Source organism: Crocodylus siamensis, chromosome 9 (genome assembly GCF_052110815.1).
Source record: "Crocodylus siamensis isolate JL-2025a chromosome 9, ASM5211081v1, whole genome shotgun sequence".
Classification (NCBI taxonomy): domain Eukaryota; kingdom Metazoa; phylum Chordata; order Crocodylia; family Crocodylidae; genus Crocodylus; species Crocodylus siamensis.
In genome coordinates, this window is record NC_143403.1 from 3,628,517 (window position 1) to 3,645,097 (window position 16,581).

Below are 16,581 nucleotides of genomic sequence, written 5' to 3' on the forward strand. Positions count from 1 at the left end.
GACACTGGAGTGCAGTAATTATCATGCTCCAGGGGACTCTATTAATCTTGTGCACATGTATAGGCACCCCTGACTTTCTATTTGAAATCTCTGGATTTATTGTGTGAGTCATGTTTGCACACCTAACACTCCTGAAAGGGTCCCAAGGCAACCCTGGGTGCTGAGACACCCTGGTTGAGAATCACTGGCTTAGAGCAAAAAGCACACGGCAACAAATATGATCAGGGGCCTGGGATACATGACTAACCAGCAGTGGTGGCTGTAGGGTTGCCAGGGCCCTGGGCAAGAGAGTCATTTGGGGCCCCTTAGAGGCTTAATTTTGATAACCTTTAAGGAAGTCAGACATTTGATGGAAAATTTGGGGCCCCTTGGAGATTTAATTTGATGAGCTATACGCAAGTCAGACATTTGTTGCAAAATTTCAGGGCCCCCTAAAGTGTGGGGCCCCAGACGGTTGCTTGGTTTGCCTTCCCTTAAGGCTGCTACTGTAGCCAGGAAAGGCTGGAAGAACTGGCGTTATTTAGCTTGGAGAAGAGGAGGCTCGAGGGGAGAAGAGGAGGCTCCAGGTGGGGATTTGATAAGAGTCTTCAGCTGCCGAAGGGCTATTCCAGAGCCGGTGGGCTCTTCGGGACTGCAGCAGGGGGATATTCATGCTGCAGATTAGGAGGGACCTTTGGAGAGTGGTCAGGGGAGCTGTGGGATCTCCAAGGGGGCACTCCCAGGAGCAGGGGGCAGGGCCCTGGTGGGATGGATCAGGCAGGGTCTGGACGAGGTGCCCCGGTGAAGCCCCTTGCAGGAGGGGCAGGGGCTTGACCCCTCCTGCGACCCCCTGCCCAGCGGGTAGCACGTGCCTGGGACACAACTACAGCCACATGTCCCTTTCCCCTCGGCCCCGCCCCTTGCCTCTCTCGCCCAACCCCCTTCCAGTGGGCGGGCTTAGAGGCGCCGGATTGACAGCCCGGCTTCTCGAGGGGCGGGGCGCGGGGCCGCGCTCTATTCACTCGGGGGCGTTGCGAGCGCCAGCCAATGACAGTGAAGAGGCCGGCCGAGCTGACCAATGGGAGGGCGGAGTGGGCGGTAAGTGAGTTCCGGCCGCCTACCCCCCCACCCCGCCGGCCGGGGCCTGGTCACAGGCGAGCAGGGATCCCTCCGCACCGTGCTGCGCTCAACCGCACGGCGCCGTGTGCCTCCGCTCGCTCGCCGCCGACCGCGGGGGATTATTTGTCGCGGTTGTGGCGGCTCCTGCGCCCGACGGGGCCCGGCGGTACCGGCACCGGGACGACGAGGCTGGCGGCCAGCCGCCGCGGGGCATGGAGGGCGCCGGGCTGAGGCGGAGCGGAGGAGCCGCCCCGTGAGGGGAGGCCGCGCCGAAGCCCAACCGCCCCGGGGCCTACCCGCCGCTTCCCCTCAGCTCGGCCTGCGCCCCACCCCTCACCCCGGGCCCCTCCCCCACCCTCATCCTCATCCCCCTCGGTACCCCTCCCCCCATTGGAGCCCCACCCCCATTGGTGCCCCTCCCCCCATCCGTGGAGCCCCCCCTCCCCCACCTTGGGTGTCCCCCCATTCCCCGGGCAGGGTCGCCCGCACCCAGCTGCAGGGGTGGTGGCCCGGCCGGGCGGCGGCGCCATGGTGGAGAAGCGGTGCCCGCGGCTGCAGCGGGACGGCGTGTACCGGTGGTTCTCGGAGCTGCCGTCACCGCAGCGCGTGGAGTTCCTGTGCGGTCTGCTGGACCTGTGCATCCCGTTGGAGCTGCGCTTCCTGGGCGCCTGCCTGGAGGACCTGGCACGCAAGGACTACCACTCGCTGCGCGACTCGGAGATCAAGGCCAACAACCCAGCCGACCTGGGCAACCTCACCAACCTGACGGATGAGGTGGTGCGCAGCAAGCTGCTGATTTCCCTGGCCCTGCTGGGCTCGGCGCACCGTGAGGCAGCCGGCGTGCTGTTCCGCACCCTCACCCACATTGACTCGGTCATCCACAACTATGGGCTGCAGCTCAACGAGGGGCGTACGGGGGATGAGTTCCTGCTGCTCTTCACCATGGCCTCCAACCACCCCGCCTTCAGCTTCCACCAGAAGCAGGTGCTGAGGAAGGAGCTCACCCAGATCCAGAACATCATGGCCAGCACCAGCAAGACCCCTGGCCCCTCCACCCTCAACACTGTGGCAACCTACCCCGGCTGCCACAAGGTGGGTATTGTGTCCTTGTGCTCCCCTCAGCAAGATGTGCAAGGGAATCCGTCCGGCAGATATCTCCGGAGGCAGCTGCACCTTCGTAATAAGCGTTGCGATCTCCTTTCGTGTAAACCTTGTTGTTGGAAGTGATCGTTCAAATCCTGTCGGGAGTCTGTTGCTAGCATGCGAGATGGGTAGGAATAGACATAGGCTTCTTTGGATGATCCGTAGATCGCTAGGGGCTGGAAGGGACCTTGTGGATCTTGGGTTCCAGCCCCCAAATGTTTCCCGCATAGAACAGAAATTCATTCAGCTGCTAGCCGATCAACAGGCTGTGCTACAAGGCTGTGGTTCTCAATCTCTTTTTGGACCAGGAGCCATTTGTAAGCATAGATGGCCAGTCCTGACCCAGTGCCCCTCACCCCCCAGAATGTGGGGCAGGGCGTGGGTGTGGGGCAAGAGGAACGGCCGGGCTGCAAGGGGAAAGCTGTCATTTCCCACATTTTTCTCTTCGAAAGGAGACTCCATTTTTAAAGTTTGTGGATCCATTTCTGAAGTTTGTTCACAACCCTTTCATGTATTCTTGTGACCAGGGGGCCTGGACCCAATGATCTGTTAGGTCCTTTCCAGCCCCTAACATCTTTGAAACTGTGACTCATGTTTGGGTTGCAACCCATGGGTTGAGAAACACTGCTATCATGTACTGGTTGCTGTTAGCTTCCTGCTGGGATGGCCTTGGTCTCACTGTTAGGGTGAAAGAGCCTAGAAGGGAGTTGAGCATGAAAGTCGGTCCGGAAATGTAAGCCATTGCCTGTCTACAAGGATGATGAACTAGGGAATGAGTGGTATTCTGGAGAGGTTGGGATGGAAGTTAGGTTTGTTGGAAGTGGCTTGGCAGGGAAGTTTTGGTGAATCTGCTTTCCCCCATAGCCATAATGGGTTGGAGAGCTGGCCTGTAACTAAATCAGAAACAAAATTGTATTGTCAATGTGCTCTAAATTGGTTGGAGTTCAAGTAAGCAGAGGCTGGTTCTCTGCCTGAGATGGGAGTGTACATATTGGTTTGGTCCTTTTAAAACAAGCTTTCTTCTAGTTGTGTGTTCCTTTGGGTACTGTGGTCTTAGCTTGAAAAATTTGGATGAGAATCTCTTTACTTGGCTCTGGGTATGTGTCCTCTTCCTCCCCCGCCCCCCCCCCCCAAATACTTTGGTTCCTTATATCAAACTATTGGGAACCAAGGAGCAGAGGTTGTGAAATTACTACTCTGTTCAATTTTCAATGTATATGTATTTGGGTTGATATATAATATTTACTGAAGTATAGAGAGAAATACTTCAGGACAGTATAGAAAGATATAATTAACCACAGGAGGAGCCTTCATACAAATATTTAACTTCTCTCAGTTTCTGTTCTTCAGAAGATCAACATTGAAAGCTGAACCGTGACCCACAATTTTATTTCCGTCTCCCTCCATTCTCACCTGTGGTCTCCTAAAGCAGACTTCACATCATGCCAAAGTTCAGTGGAAATGCAACCTGAATCAAATGCATGCACTAAAGGAATTTAAGGACACGATCGGTTCTTGAAGTGTATGCTTTGGGTCTTCGCTCATAGTGTATACGTTTTGTCTAATTGAGTCCCAAGCCTTCTGCGTTGGCTGGATAATACATCCTACCATTCACCCCACTAGCCATAATGCTCACTCTTTTTGGGTGGTCTTCTTCTCACTGTGTATCAGAAGACAAACAGTGAAGAGGGGTCACTTTTAAAAAAATTGAAGAATACTGATCTCTGATGTCCTAACAATCCTCTGGTTTGTTGGGAATGTACAGAAATAGCATTATTTCACTATATATTTTTATTATCTTTTCAAGAGAAGATTACAAAATTCAGATAAATGGTTGACTGTGAATGCAGGGTATTGGACTTGCTACCACTGGAAGGGACAATCCCCGGTCACATCCACATGTCCATAAATAGTTAATTCTGTTACTTTTTAGAACAAGAAGTTGGCCTTGATCTATGGCTGGATGTAGAGTATGGAAAAACAATACAACTTGTTCAATCCAGCTATGTTTAAATGTGCAAAATTAACTAGCAGCATTACAGAGCTACATGTTCTGATACTAAGGGGTCATGTCATGAAATGTTTGTCTCAGCATTACCTGGAAAAGTCAGTGAAGACATGAAGAGAAAACAATCTGCATTGGGGCTGAAGCCAGCCAGAACCCTGTGCTCTCAGCCATCCCCAGAGTGAGCGAGTAGCTTCTCCCTTTCCTATTACTCTAGCTGGCTTGCCAGAGTTTGAGCTGTGCTGGCTTGGTATTTGATGTCAGTGCTGTTGTGTTAAGTTAATTGAATGCTATGCTGAACTCCAAACACACCCTTTCTTGGGTTAATCTTAAAAGTGAACTTAAAACTATAAAGTTACAGAAGAACAGCTACCCCAGACTTCCCTGCTATTGATTCAGTGTGTGTAGTTCATGTAATCTAGTGATTTATCTCCAGTACCTGTGGCTTAAAAAAGGGAAAATCTGTAATAGTGAAAGCTCGTGTGACAAGCTTTAGTCTGAGTGCCCCGATGCCATTTTTAAGCACGGGGATACCAATACATGTGATGTGGGAGGCTGCTAGAGCATGATAATTGCCATGCACCAGCCAACTCAATTACTGGAGTTTGCTCCAACACACTGGGATTCCAGCGCATTGGAGCAGCTTCCGCACTCATGTATAGGCACCCATACAGACCAACTGAGCAGGTCTGCAGGGACCTGTATTTCGTATGAAAGGTAATTGCAAAGGGCCATGGGCATTCCTGACTCTTTACATTTCATTCATTTATTTGAAGAGGTGCAAAGAAGTTACTTGATAATTGAAAAGTGTTCCTTTTAAATTCCTTTTCCAGGTGCACATGGAGATTCATTACTTCCACTTGGCTAGCTTGATGAAGTTAGCACAAATCTTTCCAAACCTGAGTTTCAAAGAACTATTTGGAAAGTACTTGCTGTCCAACAGAATGCAGTAGTTATGGTCCCCCAGATAGCGGGGAGCATCTTTTTAAATAACTTAGCAACCCTTAAAGGGCCAGTTTGCTATTACCTGTGGCTCTGTCGCATCTGATTCCTAAAGCAATGCTTAAGACTGATGTCTGTATTCTTTGGTCAAGGTTTAGTTTTCCCAGTCTAGAATTATATGAAACATTGGGCTGAATCAGGAATTGAAAAGTTTCATTTCTTGCTGACTGTCTTTGAAATAGTTTTAATAATTGAGTTCATATTTTTATGAGCTGCAAAAAATTTAGCTGAAAAAAATCTATGCGAATCGCATGACTCTTGCAAGTAGAATACAGTGAAAGTCATGGTTCTAGCTTCCACAGAGATGTAACCTGTGCCTCGCTGCATATGCTGTTCTTACGTAGGATGATAATGTTTCTGTGACTGCGTTGTTGTTAGGCCAAACTGAAAACCCAGCTCCACATTTCCGTTCTTTTATGCATGTGAAATCAAACCATCTTTTTTGCATTCATTATTATAGTTTTAAATTGGAGAGAAACAGCGGATGATCTGCCTTCTAGAGTCTGTCTAGTTGAGTGCACTCTGTGAATACTTAAATTGTGGGAGGAGAATGGCAGATTTAGTATTTTAAAATGAAAACACATTTGATTCATCCAAGACTAGTAGTGTCTGTCTGTCTCTCTCTCTTTCTGACACTCACAAACACGTGCGCGCACACACACATGCACACGCGCAGAGTTTTATGTATTAATAATTTTTTTTTCATGCTCAGAAAACTCAGAAGTGGTTAGAGCTTTATTAAGCTTCAGAAAACAAACGCAACCCAAATCCTAAGCCCTGTTTTTGAGCCACGAACAAAGGAGTAATTTTGGTTTGAGGTATAAACCTTTGAAAATGTGGTTATAATGAAAAGTCTCTACCAGCACAAATTCACCACCATTACTGTCACACTATATCAAATGACTTCTGTGTAATCATTTTTAATATTGTTTCCTATTGCAGCGGTCTGTTTATACAGCTGAGGAGAAGAGCATAGTCACAGTGTATAAGCAATGAAAGTTTACAAAGAGGGTAAAGGCTGAATGGGCAGTAGGCACCAAATAGTAAGCTCTTCATATGCAGAGGACTGTGGGAACCATTTGTGTTTTGAAGGAGACTGCATGTTCAGGCTGCTAGATAATTTTGTTTTGTGGGTTGCTGAATTGAGTCCAGTCGCCTAGTTGCATTGAGTAAAACTTGTATTCAGCATAACAAGTAAGCGTAAGACTAAGTTATTTAGTTCCATGTTTCTTGGTGATGCACAGGTTTTGCTGGAAATATCCACAGATATAGAATATGCCTTTTGCTAAAGATGAAAGTGTGTTGTTAACGTTGGCTTCACCTGTGTTGATTTTTGAGTGGTGGGAGCAATGTTTTTGCTGACACTCAACAGAGGTCCAGCTAGGGGGAAAGTTACTGCACTACCTCAGTAACTTCTGCAGTGAGATTTTTGAATGAAGACCAAGAAACACCATGCAGTAACGGCTTTCCAACAAACAGTAAAATAAGGCTGCTTACTTGAGCAACATTTGGGGGAATTAGGTAGTGTTCTTCCAGCTGATTCATGTTGGAGGATTCTCCCTGATATTGTAACTCTCCGCAAGTGTAGAGGTCCCTGTGGAGTTAGTTGCTGAATCAGGGCCCCAAATAGTATATTTGTCCTCTTATTTCCTTGTAATTGCATAGTCACTTGGTAATGCAGTACTGGATTTGTGTAGCCCTTTTCAAATTGCTGTCTTATGAATGGTAACAAAGACTCTGGGCAGTTCACCCTCAATTTCTGTACCCAACATATCTTCCAAGATTATATAGCATAAGGCACGATTTTACTTGGACTTCTGGAATAACACAATAGAAAAATTTGGAAGTAAGACTGCTTCTGATCTTACGTTGCAAGCTGGGTCCAGAAACCTCGTGAGTCCTACAAGAGTAGTAGTTGTCCTAATGTGACTTTTATATCTAACAACTTTTTAGTTTTGTGCCAGTTTTGCAAGCAGAGGGAAGCTTATGGTTTCAGTGCATTTGTTGGCCTCTTGACCAGACCTGATTGATTTCTTGTGTTAGATGTTTACCACATTGCTATTAGCAGGGTAGAATGGGTGAGTTGCTTACTTACGGTGTGGTGTACATGAACTGCTGTACAATCTACTCAGTTGGAGGGACAAAGAGTCACACCGTCAACATAGATTATATGTAGTTATTGAATTTCCATTTTGAAAGATTGAGATCGCCTGGTTGGGCTACCCTACTTTACTGGATGGTAATCCTAAATCTCTTGGGGTTCCCTCCAAGAGGTCCCCACAAAATGGGCTAAGCTTTAACCAGTGTTTTGTTTGTTTTAAACAAATCAGTTTGTGTATAGAATGGGATTTGCAAGCAGTAAAGTAGCCTCGCTGATAGCATTCATTTTAATCAATGTTACCCATAGTATCATAGAATTGAAGGACCAGAAGGGACCTGCCAGATCATCAAGTCCAGTGCCCTGCCATGGGCATGAAGTTATTGGGCTCAGACAAGCTCAACAAGGTACTTGTTCAGCCTCGTCTTGAACACCTCCAAAGATGGTGACTGCACCACCTCAGAGGTGTTCAAGATTAATGTTAACATGAGAAATTAATTTAGTCATTTACTATCAAGCTTACTGGGAAACTGGACTGAACATTCCATAGTGAGTTCATAGAAAGAGCCAAAAAAAATCATATTAGTATAATAAATGATACTGTCTCTTTCTTTTTTTTTCCCTTGGACTTGACTTTCTACATAAATTGTGGTGGCTTTTAGTCCATACATCACTGGGCGTTAAGAAGTGTTTGTGAGTGTTTCACTGATTTCCCCACCCCTCCCCCTTCCCCCCCTTTAAGATTGGTTTTCAATGACAACTTAAGCAATATTGAAATAAGATTCTCCTCGTATATAATCGGAGTGTCCCCACAGGAATTTACATTGGTTTAGCTGAACCAGTCTGTAAACTAGGTCTAACTGAAATGGTGCAGAAAAAGTGTTGCATGTCCCTGGAAAATGAGACCTGGCAATAATTATCCAGGGTTCCAGTGCATAACTTCAGAGGTAATGAACAGAGTCCTTATTCTCAATAAACTGCCTAGGCAAGTTGTGAACTGTCCATCACTGGAGGTGTTGAAGAAGAGGCTAGACAGGCACTGGTTGGGGATATTCTAGGTCAGGGGTAGGCAACGTTTTTGGCCTGAGTGCTAAAAAAAAAACTCGCAGTGTCTACCTTGTAAGGTGCCAGAGTGCCAGCATGCCAGAAAAACAAAAACTGAGGTGGAGGATACATGTCAAGACACATTGCATATTAATATAGTTAATAATCGTAAATGTTACTTTTTTTTTTTTTTTTTAAACAGTAAATACCAGGTTTTCTAAAAGTTCTAAGCCTGGTGACAATATGAAAAGCTTCATATACTAACTTTTTGTTCTGGTGTATTTTTTTTAAGTATGTTGTGATGAGAGAGAGGAAAAAAGGAAAGGGAAAGAAAAGAGAAAAAGGAGAGAAGAGAGAAAGTTAAAGAAAAACAGAAAAAAAGAGACAAAAAGGTAGAGAAAAAGAGAGTAGTGAGGGAAAAAAAGAAGGAAGAAAGAAATAAAAGAAAGTAGGAGACAAGGGGAAAAAGAAGGAAGAGAAAGAGAGGAGAGAAGAAAGGAAAAAAAGCGAAAGGAGAAAGCCATGTGTGTCATCTCCCACTGCTACCGGCTGTGGCTTGGGCCTGCTGGCTGGTCCATGGCAGTGTCTGGCAGGGGGAGGTAGCGACACCCCAGCAGCAGCTGCCAGGCCTCTGCAACAGTCCTGGAGCGGGGAGGGTCTGGCTGGGGCTCGGGCAGACGGACATCCCGTCCCACCCAAGCAGGGTGAGCGCTGGGACTTCACACTCAGGGCAGGATTTGGGCAGTACGGGGAGAAGCAGATGTATAGAGAGATGCTTCAGGCAAGCCATCCCAGGCAGGCCCTTGGGAAGGTGGCAGTGAGGGCCAGGCAGGAAGCGGGGGCTGTCCCGGGGCTCCTCCAACCACTGTAGACAGATGAGGGAGTCCAGTCTGCTCAGCTCCACGTGGATGGGTCCCAGGTGCCTTGCTCACAAGGGGACACCACCTGCCCAGGGCAGGATGCTGGGCTCAGGGGGCTCCAGGTTCAGCTTCCTTGTGTGCCAGGCACAGCACAAGCAGGGCAGAGCTGGCCCTGATGCAAGGGCCTGGCCACAGGAGCCCACCAGGCCCCAGGAATAGCTGATGTGGGCAGTAGTCGGGGCCGAGTCGGCCAGGAGCCTCCAGCACAGCTGCCCTCCACAGTCCCTGCCTGGGTACCAGGCCCCAGGCTCACCCAGTGTCAGCTCCTCTCCAGGGGCCAGGCCAGGCACAGCCCGGGGATGCGGGGCAGAGTCAGCAGAACGCGGAAGGCATCCCTACCTGTGTTTTCCTGACTCCAGCCCCAGTGCCTGCTGCTGCGCTGGGACTTGTGGCTGCTCCGGAGAGCCTGGAGCAGCAACTTTAAAAAAAATTGTTGTTGTTGTTTTTTTGGTTTTTTGTTGTTTTTTTTTTAAAGCAGTTTCCTTGCACTCCACCTGACGTGCTGAGGAAAATGTCTCCACATGCCACTACTTGGCATACATCAGGGGTGTAGCAATGCCTATGTTTTGCTGTGGGGATTTCCCATGTCTCTAGTCTTTGGTTGACACTGTGCCCTCTCCCCACTTTTCTGCTACGTGTGTCAGGATGTTTTTAAATCTTTCCAGGGGCATTGGGTGTTGCCTTCAGCCAGGGCTGGGAACTTTGACTGAGGTGTGCCAATATTCCTGCTGGGACCAAAGTCACAGGTTTGTGGCTAGAAGGTTTTGCCCCTCTACTTGGGGTCAGACTGATTGCCTTACTTGGATCAGGAAGGAATTTTACCCCATGGTCAAATTGGCATAGGAGGTTTTGCCTTCCTCTGTAGAGGGGGGCCTGGATCCTTGAGCATATATTTACAACATTTCACGGAAGCAGGATGTTGGCTGCTGTGGTCCCCCTGCTTGTCCTGTGGCAGGTTAGGGTGTGGGGTCTGCGTTGTCAGGGTTGTCATCTTACGTAGTTTAGATTATGGCTTGGATAGGGATGGTTTGGCCTCAGGCAGGGGGTTGGACTAGATGTGAACTCTGGAGGTCCCTTCCAGCCCCACTTCTCTAGGATTCTGTTTGAACAGATCCTATTTTTTTTAATTTGAATTGCATAAATTAAGATGGTGTGATTCTTAAGTGGGGTCAGGGACTATCTTTCTATTGCAGTTGGACTCTGGTCCATGATAGTGACCTCCACAAATTACTGCAAACGTATGGCAACTACTTTTCCATTAAAGATGCTGTATGTGGCTGTACATCCCCTTCTGTTTTCTTAGTGTGCTGCAGTGTATAATTTGGTGGGTTTTTTATCATTCTGAGACTCTTTCTTGTGTGAACAAAAGAGATGCTAAGTATAGAAATGCTGTGCCTAATGGCATAGGCACGGGTTGTTAGCATTTCCGTTGTAAGGTTCTTTATTTTTAGGTGACAACTTGGTGGTTAAAATGAGCTCCATTTTGAAACTCAAAATACTCTATCTTACTTACCTTTTCTCTTTGGGAAGTTTCCTTTTAGGAAAAGGAATGAAGAGTGGAGGATGAATCAAGAATTACTTTGCCCATAGGTAACATATAGGGACTATTTTGAGATGGCAAAGACAAAGATATTGGTCTGGTACAAAGCCAAGTTTGCATATATGCATCATGCCTGAGTTTTTACATTTAAATTTGTGGAGCAGCAAAAATCCAAACTCCATTAGGTTTTTTTTCAGTAACTATTAAAAAGTTGATTATTTACTCCAACGTTTTGATTGCAGTGCATATATAACATCTTATTTTTTTAGTGGAAGATCTAGACTTAGACAAACAAGCAGTGATACACTAGAAATTTTCATGTTTAAACATTGGCAGACTTTCCCCATTCCAGCTTTTCTCCTTTATATGTAAATACTGTTATTATCTAACAGCATTATTTATATTTACAGTCTCTGTTTAAAAAAAGTAGATGATATCTTGTTTAGTTGTAGTGACTTCCTCGAAACACACTTCTGTCTCCAGTCCCTCTTAGCTTGAGCTGTTGCTCAAGAGATGTGTGGCTATGAATTATACTGGTGAACATGCAAATTACAAGTCTGTTCATGGCTTTGTTTGTACTTCAACACACATAAATGTTGCGTCTTTTTTCTCTTGCATCTTCACTTTCTAAGTATGATGCTGGCACCTTCATGTTAGCCCTGTTTTTACAATAGCCGTAATGTAGACGGGGCACTAACACATTTAGAATTTAAAAGCACAGTATCGCACTTGTGAAGCTACCTGTGGGCATGATAAGGATAAACTGCTTCTAAGATGTTGATCCGTTCTGCTGTTCCTCTGCAGCTGTTAGGTTTGATCAGGGTAATTTTTTTTTGTCTTTTGGGTTAACATAAAAGGTGTAGATAAATGAACAAATAACGGGGCAAGGACCTCCTGTACATCAGCTGTCATGTGCCTGTATTAAGTGGTAGCTAAACCACTGTACCTTAGGTCTTTTGTTTCATCGAGGGGTTAACTATTGTGGGGCAAGTTTCATTTATCAGAAAGCAAGAACAAGCACAATTTCCGTGAAGCAGGCAAAGCTTGGCAAGTCTCTCCCCCTTTTAACTCACTGTAATATGTTCATTTGTATAGTTATCAGATCTGGAAACCAAGAGACTTAGAAATAAACTTGTATCTCCCACATGAATGTGCAGGGTATTATTGTGCCTAGGTGGCCTTTGTGAGCAGTTAGATGAGTTTTATGTGCAATGTTAGCTTATGAGCCTCAACTGAACTACCTTTTTTTTAATATATATTTGTGGAGAGTCTATAAACCATTTGTCCTTCATAACAGGGGTGGCCAACTTGCATCACAAGTGGCAAATGCCACCTTTATGTGTGCCATGTGGCAGATTGGGAAGGGAAAAGGCAGTACGGAAGCAAATAAGGCAGAAGGTAGAGTAGCTGATCAGGTGGGGAAAGGGAATTGGAGTGGCACTCAGGGAGGGTGCAGAGCTAATTGTGGCCCACCTGCCAAAAATATTGGCCCCCACTGAATATATTAAAATAGTACTCCTAATACCTAGTCATCCAGATAAGGTTTGCCATGTGATGATTCCTCATATTTATCAAAGATTAGACAGGATTACTATTTAAATGTTCTCCAAAGCTTTAATAAAAGGTGAACAAAGTTATTCAATATTACTATCAGCACAGCTTGAGAAAGGAAGTTGAGAAAATTAGTTGTGTTTAAGGGTAAGCCTTTAGAAGAAATCTTTGAGGAAATAGGATTCTTGGAGTAAAAAGTTATTGGATCATCGTTCTCTATTGCAGTGGTCCTCAAGTGTTGTCCTGTGAGACTCCCTCAGAGATGCTGTGACAGACAGCACTGCCGCAGCCAGGTAAAATCACCCAATGCACAGGGCTGTGACACAGATGTACTTGTATGTTAGGGTGTTCTGCTTCACATAAAGCAGGCAGGAGAGCCTGGTTGAGCTCCAGCCTTCCAGGCTGCCCCCCATCCTCCATCCTGTTCTACACAGAAACAGAGGCATGTAAGACGGTTCCACCTACCTTGTGTGCCTCCGTTTCTGGGAAACAGCATGCAGGGTCAGACTGGGAAGGGTTCCTGCCTGCTTTAGGCTTAGTGGAGCACCCTAATGAGTGAGGAACTCAGTCTTGCGCCTCTGACCCTTCCAGTGTGACTGTGTGTGAGATGCATAGGACAGTTTTGCTTGGCAGTATGTCACCCAGTTGAGAATCACTGAGGGTAAAGCAAGGCAGCATTAACAGTGGTTCTCAACTGTGGATATTTGCCACATTTAAAAAGTTATGGAGAGGTGTCCTGATTCTAAAATGATTGAGAACTATTGCTCTGATGTTTTTCCCCCACTCCTTAGTGTTTCCTTCTCCACTTCCTCTCTGGCAATTTGTGACCATCAGTAGAAAGATCAGGTATTCCTGCACACAGGTCTTGGGCATGCAGATAGTGCCACTTAGAACAGTGTTCTTCTCTCTTATCCACTCTTCACTTGGTAATTTTTCTGTCCAAATTTATGATCTTAACTTCTGTAGCAGGGAAATCAAATATTCAATTTTGATGTGAAATATGAAGTTCTTAAGAAGAAGTTATTTCTGAAAAACCCGAAGCAGACAGTATGCCTTCCGAGTTTACAGGAAAATTACATAAGCAGTCATGTTACAGATTAGATAGCAAACTATGCTAATTCATTAGTATTGGCTTTATTTCAGTCTACGTCAGCAGATGATTTTTTTTCCTATTAAATCATCTATCTTCTGTGTTCTGGTTAGTTATTCTGAAAAGGAACACATAATTACTGTTTTACTAAAATGCTTACCAAGTTAAGTTTCTTTTTACAAATCCTGCAATTCTCATGAAAGGACTTAGTGTAGTACATCAACTGCTGTGCATCCTCGCTGGAGAATAGAGCTAGCAGTTATGAAAGCTAGCTTCATAGATTTAACCACTTCCCTTATTTAACTCAGCCATGCTTGCATGGGTCCAAACACTTTAGCCTACTGGTTCTTAGCCTTTTGCATGCCTACTGCAGGAGCTGTCAGTCTTTCCATTCTCACCTTATCTTTTGTGTACTGTAATGTATAAGAAACATGGGGTGAGAAAATGAACGTAAACTCTGAATTCTGTTGCATTTAAAAATGTATCTATTGTAACGCTGAACAGCAAAGTCTGTACTTTAAATGTATTTTTCATTTTATATATATATTTCTGCATGGATGTGTTGTAGCACATTAAGTTTCAGGAAGATATATATATATATTTTTAAGAGATGGATCATGAAGATATCTCTCCTTTTTTTATGAGCACTCAAAAGGGGCAGATCCATCACCACCTCAGGGATTTTTTTCCCATTTTGTGTTCGTTCAGTATATAATAACCCCTAAATAGAATACTGTATAATGAGAACAGTAACATTGCTATTTACTTAATTTAGCTTTTGTCCAAAGTGATAATCTTCTCGTGATTTTGACAAAAGGCAAATTAAAGCGAGAATGCAGGGGAGGAGATCTATAACATAGAGATCCATTCCTTAAGAAATAACCCTCCTGGCTAGACTGTGATTGAAAGTTGCTTCTCTAGATCTCTTGAGGTGTGCCAGAAAACAGATTTCAGCAAAAACTTTCAGCCAGAGCTAGTAGCTGCTAAGGGCTTAGAAAATTGTACCAAGTAACTACTTGTCAAAGCAGATACCAAATATATCTATACTGCCTTGATTAATATGTTTAGTCCATTTATTAATGCCACTACTATTTGTATTTTGTTGTTGAGGCTGTTTCCTCCCTTCATAGTGTAAGAATTGTGATGGTTTTGTATCTTTTGGTACTAGAAAGCTGCAAGAGAGAAAATCATTCCACAGATGGACTTCTCCCATGAATGGATGAATGCTTCCATACTTTGTCCTTTACTGTTGGTGTCTAAGAAGCACCTCATCCTCTGACTTTTTCACAGGTCACTTTGACTTACAGATGGTCTGTGACAAATCGAGCCCTCTTGTTTCATAATTAGTGGCAAAAGTCTTGAATTGGCCATGATTAGCTGAATTTTTTAATGTTTTATGCAATGGTTGTCTGGGAAACAAAGAATATCCTTTTTATCCACCATATTATTCCCAGACTATCAGACACCTGATCCTCAGGTTGTAGAAGGTCTGATAAATCTGAAGCCATTTTGGTTGCTGTCTGCCCCACCTTTTGTTGAGGAATTATGGTTTTGAAGATTGATTCAACACATGGCTCAGGGCAAGCCTGAGCTTGCAAGGAAGGAAACCTGTGGGAGGGAGGTGGGAGTAAGAGCTTGCCTGTGGCTTTAAAGGAAGTTGGTACAACTACTCTTAAAGAAGTCACTGTTTTGATGCTGACCATCTAACTAAGTACCAACCAATATCACATGACAATTTTTGTCTAGAAGAGAAAGAGAAAGGCAGTGGTGAGAGAATTATCACCATCCAGATGCCTTTGATCCCCTTCACCCTTACTATTCTGAGTATAGGCCTGGCCTTGGTAAAGAGACTGCATTAACTTGATTATTCAGCATTGATCTTCTGGTGATGGATGAAGATTGGGTCAGTGTGCTTACATTGGCCTTTATAAGTAGGGTGGCCATATGCCCTGGTTTCCCCGAGATACTCCAGTTTCCATAGGTGAGTCTAGGCCAGTTGCTCAAAAATCCTGGACCAGATTCCAGCAGGGAGGCAGAGTGGCATGGAGGCTGGCCAGGCAGGCATCACTGCTGCTGTGCCGGAGCAAGGCAGGTAGATGAAGCAGGTGCCTCCCCCACCCACACGTGGCACACTCTTGCTTCTGCACAGCACCAGTGATGCCTGTCCAGCCACTTGTCTGGCTCATGATGCTGCTCTGCCTCCGGCCAGACTCTGGCCAGACTGACCTGCAGAATCTGGGAGTGTCCTGGCCAAACTGGTCACCCTATTTATAAGCTGCTTTCAATACAGTTAATTTACAAGGTGGTGCTGACTTGTCTGCACTCTCTTCCTAAAGAGTTCACAAGTACAGGATACTTCAGGGTGCTATTCTGTCCCCCTTTTTGCTATGAGAACATCTAATGATGTTGGGGTAATTAATACAGGCAAAGGTGGGTGTAGTGTGTTTGCTAGGATGACACTCATCTGTATGTCCCTCTTTGTTTCTCTTTCAACTCAGATGGTGCAGTTCAGCACTTTGGCCAGTGGCTAGTTGAGATTGGGGATTGAATGAGAGTTTTGTTGGCTGAAGACTGAGATGATGGATTTCAGGAAACAGCGAGAGGAGATAATGTAACCCTTTGGTTAAGGGTGTGAGTCTGCCATTGTTTACTAGGATTTGCAGCTTGGAGTGACACTAGCTGACTAGCTGCTGCTCAACTATTGTAATACAGTAGTAACTTAGTCTGCTCATGCCATCTCCATCTGGCTAGGAGGTTATCGCCTTTCCTTTTGGATAGGCAGCCTTTGCCATCATTATCCATGTTGTCTTACTTGAAGATTAGAGTGTTGCCATGTGTTCTCTGCAGGGATACCCCATTACAATATTTGGAGATTGAAACTGATCTTCAGATGGGGATTAAAATTAGAAGGATTAAAAATGTGAAGTCTGAATTGGCTTCGGACATGCCCACCTAAAGAATTCTACCTCATTCCTACCCAACTGCCACACTTGCTGGCAGTTGAAAAGCATGATCACTTTTGGTGGGGCTGCTAATAGGGGATGGGGGTCTTAAACCCCAAGACTGTGGAACAGACAAGATATATGTATT

The 16,581-nt window shown here is 45.4% G+C and overlaps 1 protein-coding gene across 3 annotated transcripts in view; it reads left to right on the forward strand.

Moving 5' to 3' along the window:
- Nucleotides 1-1,117: 1,117 nt before the first annotated feature.
- ZCCHC14 (zinc finger CCHC-type containing 14) overlaps nt 1,118-16,581 on the forward strand; it is a 72,038-nt gene continuing 56,574 nt past the window's right edge. For all 3 annotated transcript variants that reach the window (XM_090062217.1, XM_090062219.1, XM_090062220.1), the window contains exon 1: nt 1,118-2,190. In XM_090062217.1, coding sequence (XP_089918343.1) covers nt 1,627-2,190 — 564 coding nt within the window. In that variant the 5' untranslated portion in view covers nt 1,118-1,626. The remainder of the gene's footprint in view (nt 2,191-16,581) is intronic.